General features: G+C 44.3%; 1 protein-coding gene and 1 long non-coding RNA gene across 4 annotated transcripts in view; one reads left to right on the forward strand and one right to left on the reverse strand.

The window, feature by feature from the left end:
• Positions 1–20,093, reverse strand: part of LOC127005565 (solute carrier family 49 member 4 homolog) — a 119,554-nt gene that overhangs the window by 19,945 nt on the left and 79,516 nt on the right. For all 3 annotated transcript variants that reach the window (XM_050874503.1, XM_050874502.1, XM_050874501.1), the window contains 2 exons: positions 19,039–19,147; positions 3,699–3,885 (listed from right to left, as the gene is read on the reverse strand). In XM_050874503.1, coding sequence (XP_050730460.1) covers positions 3,699–3,885; positions 19,039–19,147 — 296 coding nt within the window. The remainder of the gene's footprint in view (positions 1–3,698; positions 3,886–19,038; positions 19,148–20,093) is intronic.
• The window catches only part of LOC127005567 (uncharacterized), a 31,474-nt gene that overhangs the window by 3,979 nt on the left and 7,402 nt on the right, over positions 1–20,093 (forward strand). The window lies entirely within an intron of this gene.

Genomic DNA, 20,093 nt, shown 5'->3' on the forward strand with positions numbered 1-20,093 from the left:
GACAAACTATGAATTTGCTGAGGAACATAAGGACGGCATTTGTGTATTTGGACGAAGAGATGATGAAGAAAATAATAGTTACAATGATAAGGCCAAGGTTGGAGTATGCAGCACTGGTCTAGTCTCCTCATGAAAAAAGGAACATAAGAAAGCTGGAAAGAGTACAGAGAGCGGCAACTAAGATGGTACCGGACCTTAGGGATCGGACTTACGAGAAGAGACTCAATAGCATGGGGCTCACAACCCTGGAGAGAAGAAGAGAAAGAGGAGACCTGATAGCGGTGTACAGGGTGGCGAGTGGGGTGGAGAATCTGGACAGAGAGGACCTGTGTGTGTGGAGTGAGAGAGAAATGAGAGGACATGGAAAGAAGTTGAGGGCGACCATGTGTAGGCGAGATGTGAAAAAGTTTAGCTTCCCAAACAGAAGCATCGAGCTATGGAGTAGATTGGAGGAGGTGGTGGTTTGTGCAAGAAACATTCATGATTTTAAGGAAAAGTTGGATAAGAGAGGATATGGAGACGGGACAGCGCGAGCGTAGCTCTTTTCCCGTATGCCACAACTAGGTAAATACAACTAGGCAATTAGGTAAATACACACACACACACACACACACACACACACACACACACGCGCACACACGCACGCACTCATGCATGCACACACACAATCAATTATTCTGGCAACAATAATGTTCATGATATATATAAATGATATGCCGAAGGGTATAAATAGATATATGCGCCTTTTTGCGGATGATGCAGAGTTAATAAGAAAAGTGAGGATGGAGGAAGACTGTAAAGAACTGCAAAAAGACCTGGATAGAGTGTATAGATGGAGCCAGTTATGGGAGATGAAATTTAATGCAAACAAATGTCATGTTATGGAAATGGGGAAAAGTAAAAAAAGACAGAGGAAAACATACAGGATGGGAGAAGAAAACTTAAAGGTAGTAAGTACATGAAGAAAAAGATATGGGAGTAATGATGCAAGACACACTATCCCCAGAGAAGCACATAAACAAGCTATTTGGAGAAATCTACAGGATGATGCAAAATATAAGGGTATCATTCCATTTTATGGACAAAGAAATGATGAAGAAAATAATAACAACATTGATAAGACCAAAACTTGAATATGCTGCAGTTGTGTGGTCGCCTCACAAAAAGAAGGATATCAGAAAGTTGGAAAGGATACAGAGAATTGCAACTAAAATGGTCCCAGAGCTCTCGAATATGACAAATGAAGACAGATTGAAGATGGACTTGACGACACTGGAACAAAGAAAGTAGAGAGGAGACCTGATCATGCTGTAAAAGTTGGTAAATAAGTTAGATGAGGTAGATAGAGATGATCTCTTCTCAACTGTGAGAACGCACGGGCTGAGAGGACATGGAAAGAAAATGAATAAAGGAACTTGTTTGAGTGACTTGAAAAAGTATAGTTTTCCACATAGAAGTGTTAACACATGGAACAGCTTGCGGGAAAAGGTGGTGGAGGCGAACAGCGTCCAACTAATAAAGGAAAGGCTGGATGAATGTAGATGTGGAGACAGGACTATTAGAGCTTAGCTCAGGCCCGGTGGACTACAAATAGGTAAACACACACACACACACACACACACACACACACATACACACACACACACACAAAAAAAAAATGATGAAAAAATTAATTACTAGTATGATCAGATCTAAACTAGAATACGCAGAAACAGTGTGGTCTCCACATATGAAGAAACACATAAAAAAAAAATAGAAAGAATACAGAGGATGGCAACAAAAATGGTTCCAGAACTGGAGGGACTGACATATGGAGAGAGACTAAAGGAAATGGACTTACCAACACTAGAACAAAGAAGAGAAAGGGGAGACCTAATACAAATGAGTGTTGTGGTGTAAAGTGAATAATATTCATAAAAAAAAAAAAAAAAGCTAAAAAAAAACTTGGAGATTGAGCATAAAAAGAAAGCCCAACTTATGCCATGAGTTTTATGCAGTATTTTACATATGTAGATATCATAGTATTATTTTAAATTGGTTTAAAATTGTCCATTCTCTGAGAGGTGAGAGTCGCATTCGAGAACATGATACGGGACATAGTCCGGGGTTAAAAGTCTCAACCGGAAACATGTTTATTTTTTTCAAAACACACTATTTTTTTTTTTGACACTTAGAACTTGACACACACTAAGAAAGCAAAAACAAAAACAAAATAAAAAATATATATAATAAAAAAAAAAATAAAAATAAATAAAAAACAAAAAATCTTTTTCTTCCTAAAATATTTTCTTTTTCTTTAGGTATGTTATATATTAATATTATTATTGGTTTTAAAATTAAAAAAAGAGTGATTATCAAGTCAAAAAAAAAAAAATTCTTCCATACCTCGGCTGTATTAAATCCGGACATCATCGTTTTTTAAATCACGATAAACCCACAAAAAATTTAACAAAAATAAAAAAAAAAATAAACAATTGAAAAGGTTAAATATTAATTTTTGGAGAAGTAAATAAAAATAGGGGCACATATTAAAAATAAAAATTCAAAAATCAATCATATTTAGCCTTGAAAAATCACCGATATTTAGCCGTTCCAAACACCATTCAGCCTTTTCATGGCTTATAGTTGTATGGTACATATAATACACTATAGTTGTAAGAACTTTGCAATCATTTTTTTTTTTTTTTTTTTAATTTTAAAAATTGTCAAATTGTCGAGTAGAATAATTGAAAATATTTTTTTTGTTTTGGCACAGCCCCAAAGTCCATTGTTGTTGTTTACTCATTACTTATTATTTTTTTATAATATATGGCTATATTAAACATAACACTTATCACAGATTGATCCTTTATGTATTGTGGTCTCATATATCCTGATATATAAAAAAAAAAAGAAATCTCTTAAAAAAAATCGAAATACTTACCATGCTTACAAGCGCGCGCGTCGTGAGAGGTTTTTGTAAATAAGCGTTAGTTTAGGACGCCCCTCCCTCATCGTCATAAGCTCTGCATCCATCCCTAGGCTCGATCGTTCATTGTTCATCAGACTGTGGTCGAGGAGAGACCTTGTCCGGGTCGTGACCACACGACCCTATATAGGCTATTGAGTAAAATGGAAGAAGTAGATAATGAGAAATTGCTACTAAGAGAAGAACCTTCCAGTAGGAATACTAGAGGACATTGTAAAAAGTTGAGGAAGGGAAGATGCTCAAGAGACATAAAGAAAAATATCTTCCCACAAAGAAACATAGAGGTTTGGAACAGACTAAGTGAAGAAATAGTATCGGCAAAGAGTGTGCAGAGCTTCAAGGAAAAGTTGGATAATTATAGATACGGAGACGGGACCACACGAGCGTAAGCCCAGGCCCTGTAAAATTACAACTAGGTAAAACTAGATAAATACACACACACACACACACACACACACACACACACACACACACACACACACTCCTGGTGCCACCATGTATGCTGCACTCCACTGCTCCGCCCCTATACGTGATGATTCCAACACTCCCATAGATACATGCCTTGGACCTCCAGACCCAAACCCCCTTCATTTTGTAGTTTTCTTATGTACTTATACTCTACAATGTATCTATAATGTAAATATTCTCTCTCTCTCTCTCTCTCTCTCTCTCTCTCTCTCTCTCTCTCTCTCTCTCTCTCTCTCTCTCTCTCTCTCTCTCTCTCTCTCACCTTTGCTGAATGGGAGGCACTCATTCATGAGAAGGAGGAACCATGTATAGCCTGCTGTTGCCACCACCATGAGGCTAATTATTGTCAGTTTCATGTAGCCGAAGAGAATGTCCGAGATACGGGAGGCGAGGATGGCCATGAACACGCCGCCCATCGTCACATACACCCCCATCCAGCTAGCCTCGTCCTGTGGAAAGGGAGGGTGTGACTGGAAGTTCAAAGACAAGTCAAAGGGTGGCAGGGACAAAAAGGAGAATAGTGAAAAGGGATTCTGCTTACCTAAATTATTTAGGAAGACATATGAGTACACAATTTTGGTGGAAAATGTACAATCAAAGGACAAACTTATTTTTGGTGTCATCTATTGGTCCCTAGTGCTCCCTTCTGCCTTATTTCAGGAATAAAACATGGCATCTAGATATGGTAAGGTATGTATAATGGGAGTTCTCAAGTCACGACGCATGTGACTTATGAACGCTCGCACTTACGACCAGGTCAATAATATTAGTAATTCTTGGTTAGGTAATGAGTTGACACTTCAAATATCCTGCCACAGGTAGAGCTACAGTTTATTTACACAGTGATCCTGTGCCTCCCCCACTTCCACTCTGCCACCATCCTCATGCACTGGCCTCACCCTAGCCGAGTGGGGGCAAGGCAGGAAGGGGGAAGGGTGGGTGGGCTGGACCAGCCCACCCACCCTTACCCCACAGTTTTGTCTTTGGAACTCAGCAAACATTACTCATGAAGCAGTTGCTAGTTGCTACACTACCAGTTTATAGACCTACAGTATGCCATATAACCATACTGCTAGATCTAGCAGACTCTAGTTGGCATGCGTGTGAGCCGAGAAGGGGTGGAGTAAGTCAGTTCAGTTATCCACTGTTTACAAGCTGTGGTCAGTTCACCAGTTAACCCGCACAACCCCACGAGTGGGGGTCGAGTGTGAGCCAAACCAGACAGTCAATCAGCTGAGCACAACCAAAATGGCATTTCAAACAACAGCTCCCTCATAATACTCCTGAAGCATTTCATATTGGCAACCATTTACTGGAAATAGCAATCATAGTTGAACAAAACATTCACAGAAGGTAATAAAATGCAGCAGAGGTGACACTGGCCAATCATATATCTACAAATCCTTTGTTTACAAACACTGCCTCCCCAACACATCCCCCTGAGCAATTACTTGGCGTGGTGTTTGGCTAACGCCACCATCTTAGTAGCCTGATTTTATAACATTGCACAGTGTTGCATGGCTAAAGGGTCAACAAACACAGGGCTAGGGTGCAGCAACCTCAGGAGGACAATGGCAAGTTAGGGGGAAGGGTTGGAGGAACGGGGAATGCCTTTCTTTCCATGGCTGGATTTTTCAATATTTTATTTCATGTTTAATGTAAATTTTGGCTCACAATCAATTTGACTTATGACCTGCTTGTCAAAACCAAACCCCATGGTAAATTGAGGGCTAAATGTATAATAATGTAATAGGGTTTAATTCAGACCTCAGTGGTGTATTTCAAAGACACAGACCTTTCACTTATGGTTAAGATATGATGCTTTTTCTCATGGACATAATTTTGATCATTGTGGTGAATAAGGCTTGAAAAAGAGCTTAACCCCTTCAAAACGAGGACGCGTATACTGCGTCCTTGCGTGCCCCGTGCCAAATCCGAGGACGTGTATACTGCGTCCCGGCTCCTCGCTTTAGCCAGCATAAGAGTTATTTCTTCCCGGATATTGTACGATGATTTTTAGGATGTAGGTCGTATATGATACGGTGTCTTATTTGACTTTCAATGTTATTATTGTGTAAGAACATAAGTGTGTCTTGCGCTCATTTGTACTTGACAGTAACAATCAATTCTATCAGAAAATAACAAAAACAACAAGAAAGAAATTATATGTGTATGTGTGTGGAGTTCCTCTTCCTTCGAGTTGCCAAGTGGCTGGCTAGTGCATTGTTTCACCACTACCTCAGCTCGGGGACATGGGAGTTGCGGCCTCCCCTCCCTGCCTCACCCTCACACCCATCTCACCATCTCTGTTTTCTTTCTTTCTTCCTTTCTACCTCCTCCCTGAAGTGTGTATTTACCTAGTTGTATTTACCTACTTGTAGTTTTACAGGGCTTGGGCTTACGCTCGTGTGGTCCCATCTCCATATCTGTATTTGTCTAGCTTTTCCTTACAGTTGTGCACACTCTTCGCTGATACCATACCCTCAATTAGTCTGTTCCAAACCTCTACGTTTCTTTGCGGGAAGCTATATTTCTTTATGTCTCTCAGGCATCTTCCTTTCCTCAACTTTTTACTGTGGCCTCGTGTGTTGCTGATGTTTCTTCCTTCTCTTAGTTGTAACTTCTCATTGTCTACTTCCTCCATTTTAATCAATAGTTTATAAATGTGTATTAGGTCTCCCCTTTCTCTTCTTTGTTCCAGTGTTGGTAGGTCCATTTCCTTTAACTTAACCTTTCTTCATATGATAATCCCTCCAGTTCTGGAACCATTTTCGTTGCCATCCTTTGTATTCTTTCTAGTTTTTTTATGTGTTTCTTCTTATGGGCAGACTACACCATTTCTGCATACTCCAATTTTGGTCTAGTCATAGTGGTTATTATCTTTTTCGTCATATCCTTATGCATGTGGTGGAATGCTAATCCTATATTTCTTACCATTCTGTACGTATCACCAAATATCCTATTAACATGACTCTCAGGCTGTTGATTATCCTGTATTGTCACTCCCAGATCTCTCTTCTTGAACTTTTATTAATATTTCTCCATCTCCCATTCTATATGTCCATTTTGGTCTCCACTCTTTCCCATTTCCATTACATGACATTTCTTCACATTGAACTCCATCTCCCATTTCATACTCCAGTCCCAAATCTTATTCAGATCCTCTTGCAGAATGTCAGTTTCTTATATGTCTCAGCAGTTTTGCATCGTCTGCAAACAGGCTCATATAATTGCTTACTTTCTCTGGCATATTTATATATACTAGGAAAAGTATTGGTGTCAATACCGATCCTTGCGGCACTCATTATCTACAATTATCCATTCCGATTTCATGTCCCTTACCACTGTTCTCATCTCTCTTCTCCTTGAGTAACTTTCCATCCAGTTCTTCATTTTCCCTTTCAAACCTCCTTTATTTTCCAGCTTCCACAGTAATCTTGTGTGTGGAACTTTATCCAAAGCCTTCTTCAGGTCCAAGTACACGCAATCTACCCATCCGTCCCTCTCCTGTATTATGTCTGTCACTCTTGAGTAAAAGAGAAATAAATGTTACACATGAGTGCCTTTTTCTAAAGCCATACTGTTTTTCTGTAATTAAATTATGTTCTAGAAATTTTGTCTATTGTTTCTTTATCACTTTCTCGCATATTTTACAAACTACACTGGTCAGTGATACTGGTCTGTAGTTCAGGGGTTCTTCCTTTTTTCTGCTTTTATATATAGGGACCACTGCAGCCCTCCACCATTCCTTTGGTAGTCTACCAGTTGCTATTGAACATTTTATATCATATATCGGTCCAATCAGCTGATTTCTGCATTCTTTCAATATAAAACCCGAGACTCCATCCAGTCCTACTGCTTTCCTCTCTTCCAGTTCCTCCATTATTTTATATATCTCCTCTTTATTTATTATGACTTCATCCTTATAAACATTTATTTTGTCATCTTGTGGTTCAATGAATTGTGATTCTTTTGTAAAAGCTTGCTGGAAGCTCTTGTTTAGCAGCTCAGTCATGTCTTTAGGACCTTCAATTATCTTATTTCTATCTCTCAGTCTTTTTATTCTTTCCCTTGGTTTAATTTTTTAATTTATGAATCTATAAAACAGTTTAGGTTCTTCCTTGCCCTTTTTGACAATATCCTTTTCATATCCTTTCTCTTCTTCTCTCCTTATTTTAATGTATTCATTTCTTGCTATCTTAAAATCTTCTTTATTCCTTTGATTCTTATTTCTTTTCAATCTCTTCCATGCTTTGCCTCTTTTTTCTCCTTTGCAACTGCACATTTTGAATTAAACCAATCCTTTTTTCCTTTTTCTTTGGGTTTATATAATGGTACATACTTTATAACTCCTGTTTCATACTCATCATCATCATCACTTCATCGACACCTGCTCCTAGGAGCTCCCACCAGGGGATGGCCACGGCAGAAGAGCTTCCAACTTTCTCTATCCAGACACTCCCTCCTTGCCTGCTCAAAGTTTCTCAAAGATCTTTCATACTGCTTCATACTCCTCCCTAAAAATATCATACTTTTCCTGCACCTCACTTTTTCTCCTCAACTTTTCCCAGTCTAGCTTACCATAGTATTTCTTAAGATTTTCCATGTCTGCCTTCCTATAGTTTCACCTGTTTCTTTAATGTAATTCGTCCCCCTCAGTGCCTTCCTCCTCTGTTTTCTATATCACGTGATCACTCTTTCCCAGGGGGCACCCATACCTTAATTCATTAACCAAGTGCATTCCCTTTGTTAGTACCAGGTCCAGTCTCGCCGGTTCATCGTCATTTCTGTATCTTGTGTTTTCCGTCACCCACTGCATCATCAAATTCTCCATAGTCAATCTTAAAAATCTTTCCCCCCATGCCGTTTCACTACCTCCACTTTCAAATATTTCCCAATTTACCTCCTTACAGTTGAAGTCTCCAACTAACAAGACTTTTGTTTGCTTTGAGTAATTTACTCAAACTCTAAATGGTATCTTCAATCATGGTCTCATGTTCTTCTTTATTCCATGAGTTTGTTCTTGGTGGTACATAGGTTGCTATTATCGTCATCATTTCTCTGTTTTCGTTCTCCAGATTAACACTCACTATTTCCGCCTTTCCTTCTCCATACACAACTGATTTCGCTAATACCTCCTTCATCATCATCATCATCACTCCTCCACCACCTTTACGCTTTTTATCCTTCTTCCATACATTGTAATTATTATCAAACATTATTTGAATGACCTCATTCAGCTTTGTTTCCATTAAGCATACAATCTCGGGGTCTTTTTCCTTTAAGTAGTCTTGTAGTTCCAGTTTTCTAGATATTATCCCATCTACATTTGTATACATCACACTCAGTCCCTTTTCTGTTTCGATCTTACCTAGCTTCTGTTCTCTTTTGGCTTTTCCCTTAAGTACCATTTCTTTATTCTGTCTCTCATAACTCTCCAAAAAAATATCTCTTTTTCCTCTTCTGATCATGCATTATTTCTCTCTTTTGCCTCTGCTTGCAATTCATTCCATTTCTTCCTTTCTTCTTCATTTATATTGTTCTTTATGTATATTTCCTTACATTCGTCTATTTCCCTTAGTTTAGTTGTTCTGTATAATATTTCCTCAGTTACCTTTTGTGATTTTAGTCTTAATTTAACTGGCCTTGTTTTTCCTTCTATGTAGGGGCCCATCCTTATAATCTCTTCCACCTCCTCCTCAAGGCTTTGTATTTCCTTGTCATTTAAGTTTTTCAATAAGTCTTTCACTGAGAAGAGCTTATCTCTTCTTGGTTTATATGTGATGTTTTTCTCTTTCATTCCGAATATTATAACTCTTTTTCTTATCCGCTACATCTCTCACTAAATCTTCATTCCTTTTTATGGCCTTGACCACCTCTTTTTCTACATTTTCCTTCTCTTTTTTAGCTGGTTTTCAATTATTTCCTGGAAGTCCATGTCAGCTTTTTCATGTTCTATTTTCTATGTCTTTATTTCACCCAATACTTCCTCCCTTACTCTTTCTTCCTTGCCCATTATCTCTTTCAGGTCTTCATTTTCCTTTCTTACGACTTCTAGTCCTTCCTTTACCATTTTTTCATATTTCGCCAACTGCTCTTTCAACTTCTCATTTTCCTGAACCAGTTTTTTATCCCTGTCTTCCAAACTTCTCACTCTTGACCGTAATTCGCTGTGTGATTTCTTACCTTGTTCATCCTCCTCTTCCATGGACTTCACTCTTTCGATCCACGTGTTTAGTTTTTTCTCCACTAACAACACTCTTCTGTACACAGCAGATGATTCTGAACCCCCAAATCCTACGAAACCTGGCTCACTGGTTCCAGAACATTCATCACTATCTGGGCCTCCCATAGCTTCTTCCCGCATTTTCTGCCTTGTTCCAATTCCTCTCCCTCTTCTATTCCGTGTCTGCCACCCCTCATCACTCATCACTCATTCTACACCAGCTTTTTTTAATACTTGCATGGACAGGAGATGGGCCTGAGCACACCCCTGACCCTATAAATAACTGGCAAACAGACGACACGGCGCACGTCCTTCCCGCTCTGGTGTGTGTATATGTGTGTGTGTGTGTGTCTCTTCATATCAGTGAGGTGTCAATCTTTTGACCACCCTCTCTCTCTCTCTCTCTCTCTCACACACACACACACACACACACACACACACACAAGACCCACCTCCAGGAGGATGGCCTTTCAACCTTTTACTCTGTGAAATCTGTGTGCATTGCCGGTGAAGCTGTGGGATATTTTCCATGATTTACGTCTGTGTCCTTCCCTTCCGTCTCCTCCACTTTCCTCCACAAATCTATTTGTTTATCACAACTAATATAAGGAAGTACAATTCAGCAGATACATGTCATCTACACATAATGCAAATTTCTCTGTTTATTTATGCATACATCACAAAATATAAAATAATTTATGTCTTTTTACTGGCACCATTTAATTCTCCATATTTTTATAAATAGTACATGATGATTATGTTGATTTTATGTCTTACAACTTGTTATGTTCAGCAGTGACATTTCAAATTTGGTGCATGTGGCCAGCCCGGATACGGAGCGGAGCGCTGTTTTCGCACGGCCGTAGTGAAAAGGTTGACAGAGTCCGGCCACGCCAACTTCGTAGCACCTCCAAACACGGCCAGACCACGTCAAAACTCTTCGGTATGCTTGCGATTTTGGTTGCCAACCATGAAAAATGACATGACTTGGGTCGTGGCGTGTTTGCTGACCTTATTCAGGTAGGTGTGACGGGTGTTAGGGGGGAGGTTAGACAGCGTTTGCACTGCTACACCCCCTATCCCCATTCACATGCAAGAATAAAACAAAAACAATACTGAACTGCAATTTAAAAGAAAAATAGTTTGCCATTAGAAAAAGAATGCAACATAGCAATAACTAAAGAATACACAACATGCATTGAAAACATGCATTGAATGTTGTGGTGATTAATGTGTATGAAAACTGGGGTCACATGAATCCTGTGATGCCCTCAGCACACTCGAGAGGAAAGAATTGTCGCAATAATGAAAAAATGAGGGGGGAGAGAGAGAGAGAGAGAGAGAGAGAGAGAGAGAGAGAGAGAGAGAGAGAGAGAGAGAGAGAGAGAGAGAGAGATTGAAACTTTCATACACAAAACAAACACATCTGTGAAAAAGACTTCACGGCCCTTGATGGCCCAGTCTTGACACGCTACAGTACAATGTTAGACAGTATAGCCTACAAATACAATTACAGAGTCCCTGCACCAGCGGCACAGAAGGCAGCATATTCGGCGAGTGTTTGCAGGAGTATGTTAAGGAAGTGATTAGCAAGGTCTGTTAAGTGTTGGTGTGGGCACTGGACACTGTACTCTGAGGTCATGCACGCACAGACAGTCATGGAGATAATGGTCAAAGGTGTGGCTGTCAGGCGCTGCACACAGGTAGCAGCGGCAATCTCAGATGTCGTGAGCCCGACCTGCCAATTGTAGAGATAGCCCAGAGAGATTCATGACCTCACCACTTGACAGCGGCGTAACACCGCAGCTTCACGGAGATTGGGGCCCAGCTGCAGCCCGCCATGCCACCGAGCACTGACGCTGTCACCTCTTTGGACCTCCCTCGCATGCTGGAGCTGTCGTGCCTCTGCCTGCCGTCGCAGACTACCTTTGAGTTGGCGCAGGGTTGACGTTGAATTCCACCTCCTGAGCTTAGGCGCCCTGTTTTGCCAAAAAGTCTGCTGCATCATTTCCGGAGATGCCAACGTGAGAGGGGATCCAGTTGATGATGATGCACCTGCCCATGTCTTGAATGGCTGCAGCTGTTGTTAAGATGCCGTTCAACAGGTGTGGGTTTTCGCAGTGTTGAGCATGGAGTGTCGTGATGGCGGTCATGGAGTCGGTGTGAATTAGCACATTGTGGTCGTGTGAGGTGTGGGCATGGCTGAGTGCTATTTGTATGGCTGTTAGCTCCACCTGTGTGGAGGACAAATAATCTATGAGCCTGACAGCCGAGGTGACAGGTGGGGCGAGGGCGGGCTGCTCATCACCGTTCCTCGCTGAGCACACAAACGCGGCGCCACACCTGCCTCCCTGGGGGTTGTCCGTCTTCGTCTACCTCGGGGAGCCGAACACAATCCTCAGTGCATCATTCTGGATGGATTCCAGGACTTTGGCATCGCTTGATGAGATGATGATGAGCACTGGGCTGGCGTAGTCAATCAGAGTACGTACCAAGGACTTGTAAGCTGTGAGGAGGACAGCGCCCGACGCCCCCATGACATCGCTCTGATGACCCTGTTGAGGAAGCGACATTTTTCCGCAGGTGTTGCACCTCGGCCTTGGTGTTGTTGGTGCGAGACACAATTACGCCGAGGTAGCGATGAGTGGCCACCCAGTCCAGGTTTTGACCCTGCAGTTGAAGTTTGGCCAGAGGAGTGTGATGTGTCTTCGCCATCGCTTTAGTTTTGGCCTCCGATATCATGAAGCCAATTTCCTCACATTTGTCTGCAAGGAGATCAAGGGATTCTTGCATGCTGGCGGTGGAATTCCTCCCAGTGGTTTGGAGGACAACATCGTCAGCATAACCAATGTGTTATGTCTCAGCTGGGTATGGAAGGGTGGCCTGGGCGTTCATAAGGACGCTAAACAGGGTTGGGCTTATGACTTCTCCATGCGGCGTCCCGTTCTCTAGTGTGTGGTAAGCGGACGGTGCACCTTGGAAGATGACCCGGGCCTTCCTGTCAGTGAGATAATGTTGGATCCACTGCAACAGCTTACCTTTGACCCCTAGTCTGGTCAACTCCTCGAGAATGACAAGTGGCTGTGCCCTGTCAAACGCCTTCTCTATGTCAATGAAGACAGCTGTTTTGGCCTGCGTGTTGGCTACATAATTAGCCAGGCAGTTCGCAGAGCTGCGGTGCCGGACAAAGCCATTCACCCCAGGGTCAAGTGCCCCATTTTGTAAAGGAGACGATGTAGGAGGACACGTTCAAGTATCTTGCAGATGACAGGAGTGAGGCTGATGGGGCGGAATTTGTCGGTCTCGTGCGGATTCGGGATGGGGACGATGTTGGCCTTAGTCCACGCCTCGGGGAGCACGGCCCTGCGCGAAGGACATGTTGAAGAGCTGCAACAGAGGGTCGCCTGTAACATGACACACATCAAGTTGGTGGTGTTATTGAGCTCGCCCATGTGATGGAGCCACTTCTCCTTGTGGATGAGGTTGAGGTGCTACTGGGCATAAACGGCCCACTTCCAAAGGTTGGCCTTGTCCTCCTCCCGTCGTGTAGCGCGGTAAGTCTGGGTGAGGTGCCGAGTCATCTGTGTGAGGAGCTGCACTCTCTTGTTGTAGTACCACAGATATTTCTTGTGAAGGTTAAGCTTCCTCCCGGCGTGAGTTGGCATTGAGGCGTCAGCTGCGGCCTGGATGGCCATAGTCAGGTCGTCTGTAAACCGCTGCACGGAGTCCGGAATGCGATAATCAGAGTACCAGGCGTCGAGATGGGCCGTTAAGAGCTGCCAGTTGGCCTTGCACATCACCCATTTTCTCCGAAGTGGCGGGGCGGCTCGCTCTTGCCCAGCTACACTAAGAGTTATTTCCTGCGCCCAGTGATCGCTCAGGAGCTCGAGGATAAGTCAAACGGGGAGAGACTGGCCGCCGCCGTTTACCATAAGAGTGAGGTCCACTCTTCCCCAAACGATGTGAGTGGGCTGCGGATCGCCATGAAGGACTAACAGTGGGAAGTCTTCAAGTAGCTGTGTTAAGTGCCGCCCTTGCTGGTTTACGACGCCGCTCCCCCAAGGCTCCAGGAGAGGGTGGTGTGCGTTGAAGTCACCACTGAGGAAGGCTGGCTGCCCAGCATCATGCTCCAGGAGAGGCTGCAGATTGAACTGTGCCCTCTGCCGGCAGTACACGTTGTAGATGTCCATTGTGCTGGCGCCACTAAGGTGCAGTGTGACGCAGAGGGAGTCCACCAAGGCCCTGAGATGGCATGGATCCTGCTTCAAAGTGGTCGGGAGGTCCTTCCTCACAAGAGTGATGAGGCCCTGCAAGCCCCCTGGCCCAGAAGGCTGATGGAAAAGCTGTTATTGCTGCCCGAGCCTCATGGTGAAGACGTCCCCCACCAGCGTCTCCTGGAGGATGATGACAGCTGTGTCGTGTGTTGATGTACTGCAGGAAACTGACAGCCTTGCTCACTAAGCCGTGGATGTTCCAATGCAGGAGCATCAGATCCGTCACACATCGGGCCCGGGCAGCCGTGGTGGGTACCCTGGCGTCCCCTGGGGGGAGGGCAAGAGGCTGAGGGTAGCTGGGCAGGGCTGGTGTCACTGACCCCGTTAGAGAGACGGTTGGGTTGACCTGATCGTCCCCTCCGCTCTGAGAGGCGCGGTGATGGGAGTCCAGGGGTGGGCTGTGGCGCTGGGGTGGGGCTGAGATTTCCGGGGTGGGTGGCACTTAGGTGTTGCTGGTGTCGGTCTCCATGGCTACAGGCACGGCGGGGGGCACCGAGATTTGCTGCGGGGGCGAGCCATTGATATTTTTTTTTACAGTTATGGAGACAGTGCAAGGGCGTAATGAAAAAAAAAAAAAAAAAAAAAAAAAAAGCCCGCTACTTACTGCTCCAGAACAGAGGTTAAAGGAGTGTTCGAAATCAGAGGTCAATTTCAGGAGGAGAGGTGTCCTGATACCCTCCTCTTGAAAGAGTTCAAGTCATAGGCAGGAGGAGATACAGATGAAGGAAGATTGTTCCAGAGTTTACCAGCATGAGGGATGAAAGAGTGAAGATGCTGGTTAACTCTTGCATAAGGGGTTTGGACAGTATAGGGATGAGCATGATTAGCAAGTCTTGTGCAGCGGGGATGGTGGTAGGTATTTGCGCCAAAATTGCCTTGACTCCTGACATCTTCTCCACATTCTGCAGCAACGCAACCATTAGGTGGAGGTCCTGATTCTCTTTCTGAAGGGTGGCCTGAGACATTTTCAGATGCTGCACTTCTGTCCGTAAGGCCACGACTTCCTCCTCCACCTTGCTGGAAACCAGAAGGGGGGGGTAAGGAGGGCTGGGTGTTCCGAGGGAGTGGCTGAGCGGCGTGGCTGGGCGAAGGGAGGGGGAAGAGGGATGGAGGAGCGGAGGGCTCGGGTGGTGATGGCCTGGTGGGAGTCGGAACGAGATGGGGCCGAGAAGGTGGTGGATTCACGTCTGCCTGCGGAATCCAGGGGGTCTGTGTGCGGGTTGACCCAGGATGGGCCACTTTGATATGCGGAGGGAAGGCCGCCTCAGTGTTGGGTGGTGGAGGTGGGGGAGCCCGAGTCGCAGCCTCGGCCTGTGAGCGGCAGGTGTCGGGACGCATGGGCATCTCCCGTTCCAGGCGTTGTGCTCCTGGAGGCAATTGGGGCATTTGGGCATGACGCAGTCCCCCTGTTGGATATTCCCCTTGCACATGGCAGTGTTGTGCTCCCCCACACAGAAACCTCACCTGATTCGTCGGTCGCATTGCCAGGCCCTGTGGCCCCATCATCGGCAATTCCCGCAGAATGGTGGCTTCCCAGCATACCTTTCGATGACGCAGGGCCTCATGCCTGGGAGCTGGAGAATCCTGGGCACCTCTCCAACCCACAGGGCGATTACCTGGTTCCTGGGGTCACCCGTGCTGCGTTGGGTTTTCCTCTCGGCCCAGCAAATGGAGGGGTGGTCCTCCAGGTAGTTGATGGGGAGGTAGTGCGGGTAGTTGCGGATGATGACTTTTGTGCGCTGGTTGTCCTTCGTTATCTCCTGCAGTTTGAGGAGGCTGCCGTTACCAGGATGAGGATGGCCCACTTCCGTCAGGAACTTGCGGGTGTCCTCGTCCAGGGTCACTGCGATGATGGTCTTGGCAGTCAGCTTGGGCTGCACTGAGAGGTTCCGGTGCTTGTTGGCCACTTCCGCCAGCCATATTGCCCTGAGAGGGGCAGGGGCAGGGGTGCTCTCAGCAGGTGTTTTGGCTTGTCTCTTGGGTCCCATGTTCATGTTATGTGGTGATGGAGAAGCATAGCTGAAGTTGTGCACACACATGGATTTAGGGAAAACGCATAGGTTTCAATCTGGCAGAACAGTGTTCCTGATGTTGTGGAGGGGATGCGCATGGGTGGCAGTCTGGTAGAACAGTGTTGCCACTCACGCCATGGCTACTTGGTGCAACGAGCGGGAAATTTAAAAATCCTAAAAAAAACTTCTATGACAATCTGTATAAAACCGAAACCGTACTATTTGAGGGACGACTGTACATGGACAGTTGTATGAGAGAAATGAAAACCAGAGTGGGGGAACTAGGTCCAAGGCTGAAAGTAAGAGGTACAATGGAGTCATTGGTACCAGGCCTGTTTGCAGTTGATGCAGTATTGTTGGCAGAGAATGAGGGGATGCTGCAGAGGATAGTGGATGAGTTTAACAGGGTGTGTAAGAGGAGAAAGCTGAGAGTGAATGCTGGAAAGAGTAAGGTTATGGTATTTGAGAAGGCAAGAGAGCAGACCATTGATTTTGAAAAGCTGTACAGAATTAGAACAGAGAGCACAACAAAATGTAGGATAAGCCTGACAGAAGAGAGATGGAGGAGGTGGCTGAGTTTATATTAAGGGAAAAATTTATGTAAGCATGGAAATATGGAAGGTGAGGTGAGGGAAAGAGCAGAGAAGGGCAGACAGGTAGTAGATGCAGTGGAGTAAGTTATGAGAGAAAAAAGTGTGAGCATGGAGGTAAAGAGGGGCATAAGGAACACCTTTATCCTGCCAAGTATGTTGTATGCATCAGAGACATGGATGTGGGAAAACTAACCTTAACTTTGGAGGTTAATGCTAATCACCAATTAAAATCAAAGGATATGAATTCACCTGAAGTACTCCCTCACTCCTACCTCAAGTTAAGACAAAAATAGAATTGGCCAAATCTAATCTGGCACTTAGCTGGGGATTTCGGAGATTCAGGAGACCATGTAGTGGAGGTAATTGTAGAGCTGGCTGGCAGCAAAACGGCTCTGGTCTGGTCCGCTCGGTTCCTCGTGGCAAATAAGCCTGGTGCGAGTGTCATGCCCCGGGAGTTTCTTTTTCTATTTCCTCTTATTCTCCAACACGTCCTCTGCGTGTATCGAAACACACGAGAAATTAATCAAGATCAGGGTATTCGCCGCCTGCCTGGGATTGAACCCGCGACCAGCGTGACGGGAGAGCCACTCCTTACCAAGTCGGCCAGAGGTACCCCACTGGCTAAGTGGGTTATGAGAGGCTCGTTCATCAGGCATAGTTGCCACACTACACGAGTACTTGGACTTAGTCTGGGTATTTGACGCTAACAGCCAGGGGCTGGATTCATCAACCTTACCAGCCACGCCTCTGGTATCTCTTACATTTACCAGGGCGCTACCACGGCTGTGGTATCTTCCAAACACGGCATTCATGAACGCAATGGTAACGCCGTGGCAACCTTTACCCTAGCAACGTGCTGCTGTGCTCGGTATAGCCAATCATGTGCAAGCTTTGCTACTGTACAGACTGCTCGCCAAGGCCCTGGCAAGTGATGCCGGCCTGGGACCGTGGGTGTGCCCAGTTCATCCAACACCGACGACTTCACATACCTCACTCCCACCCTGTTTCCTGACCCCAACACTCATTTTTAAAAAAACTGAGACCACCATCATCTTCCTGAGAAAATTCTGCATCACATTAGCATACAATTGTAACAATAATGTAAAAATACACATATGAAAATCAGAGTTAAATGAATAGGGAGTACACATTTTCTTGCACTTATTTTCCTTCAACTCCTTAGTACTCAGCTGGTTTTCGTCGTATCACTTTTATAAGCCCAGATCCTAAATCTGCACGCTTTTCTGCTTCTGATGGTGTAGGGTACATCACAAGGAAAAAATATACTTGGGGTCAAAATCGCCTCTGAACATAAGCTGCGGCAGTGTTTACCCACTTACCATGCCTGTGGTAACTCACTCATGGGTGCTCGGAGCCGCGGTAACTTTTGGCCTTACCACGGGTGCAGAAAATGGTTGATGAATGCGAATTTACTGGGTGGGCGGAGATACCGCAAAACTTACCAGCCAGACGCGTGGTAAATGGTTTGATGAATACACCCCCAGGTTTTCTTTCAGGGTATTTCTCAAGTTGTGAGAATTCTAGTGGTGCAGAGAAGATGTGCTTCGTATGGAGTCTGGTAGCCAAGAGAGCCAGAGGCTGGGTATCCAGCCTCTCACATTAACAACAGTTGCCACATCAGCAGAGGCCATGTCGACAATTGAATCTTGGTTATGTTTGAAACACTCTTCACATCGCTTCTAATTGTTTTGGGGGGTACTAACTACTACCACTTGTTACTTAATTTTAACTGAATTGCATCAGATTAATAATAACAAAATATACAATATATACAGATGGAATAATTTCCACAATGGACATGGAATGCAGCACAGCAATTAAGAATATGTGCAGGGGAAATGAGTTATATAAGAGGTGCATGTGGTGTTTCAGGATGTGATGGAAAGTAATAAAAGTGTGTATGAGAGGTTTGGTATGGTTGTGACACTAAAGGGGTGGATTGTGGAGTGGTTGAATGGGTGAAGTGTGGTACATTGAGATGGTTTGGGAACATGATGAGAATGAAGGAGAATGACTTTGTGAAGAGTATATGAGGGAGAGGTTGAGGGAGGGGGTGTCAGGGGAAGACCACCTGTGAGGAGAATCAACAGGGTGAGTGAATATTGGAGAGAGTGAGTTGGAAGTAGCAGGACTGAGTGTGCTGAGAGGGAGTGCCAGAACAGGGAGAGATGGAGACACTTCTGCCACGGCCACCCACTGGAGGGAAGTTCCAGTGAAAGAGCAGGGTATCGAAGATATAGATAGAGACAGACAGACGCATTGGACAATACTGGCCGTACCAACCCAGTGATATTATGCATATTTTGACAGAAATGGGCATACCAAAGCAAACGAATTATGTAACCCACTATAACACTAACAATTAAGTGAACATATCCCTAAGTGAAGTGCATTAACAGTGAGGTAACAAAGTGCGAGCCAAACTAATTTTGCCACAGCCTTATATTTTAGTAGTAAAAACAACTAACATACTCACCTGAGTAATGCCAAAAGGCGCCAAGTTGATGTCAAGCACGCTGGACCATGCCACGTTAATGCCTAGGGTGATGCTGTATGGTATGACCAAGAGCCAGACATTCTTGTTACTATGGAATGAAAGGGAATTATTGTAGAAAAAGAAGGTGAAGAAATGGTGCCGTTTCCCTTCCCTTACCATACCCTTCCAACTGTACTGGTCACCAAGGAGATATGGAAATGGCACAAATTTCTTTAGATTGTCCTTCACTGACATGAAAAACAGGCAAATTTGAGACACTTTCCCTATATTATCCATTTATCAGTAACTCACATTAGTTGTGGTTGTTAGGATGAGGCAGAAATAATACACTACAATGCTAAACCTCAACATCTTTTGGAGTTAGGTAACAGAGACACCAGCAAATGTTGAAGACTAGCCGATGTCTGCTGCCCACTTGAAACACCTTTTTGCTCCAAAGTTTCAGAGAGAGAGAGAGAGAGAGAGAGAGAGAGAGAGAGAGAGAGAGAGAGAGAGAGAGAGAGAGAGAGAGAGAGAGATATAGAGAGAGAGAGAGAGAGAGAGAGAGAGAGAGAGAGAGAGAGAGAGAGAGAGAGAGAGAGAGAGAGAATATTTACATTATAGATACATTTTTGCTCCAAAGTTTCAGAGAGAGAGAGAGAGAGAGAGAGAGAGAGAGAGAGAGACAGAGAGAATATTTACATTATAGATACATTTTGCTCCAAAGTTACAGAGAGAGAGAGAGAGAGAGAGAGAGAGAGAGAGAGAGAGAGAGAGAGAGAGAGAGAGACAGATAGAATTTTTTCATTATAGATACATTTTTGCTCCATAGTTTCAGAGAGAGAGAGAGAGAGAGAGAGAGAGAGAGAGAGAGAGAGAGAGAGAGAGAGAGAGAGAGAGAGAGAGAGAGAGAGAGAGAGAGAGAGAGAGAGAGAGAGAGAATATTTACATTATAGATACATTTTTGCTCCAAAGTTTCAGAGAGAGAGAGAGAGAGAATATTTACATTATAGATACATTTTTGCTCCAAAGTTTCAGAGAGAGAGAGAGAGAGA

This window comes from Eriocheir sinensis, chromosome 30 (genome assembly GCF_024679095.1).
Source record: "Eriocheir sinensis breed Jianghai 21 chromosome 30, ASM2467909v1, whole genome shotgun sequence".
NCBI classification, from domain to species: domain Eukaryota; kingdom Metazoa; phylum Arthropoda; class Malacostraca; order Decapoda; family Varunidae; genus Eriocheir; species Eriocheir sinensis.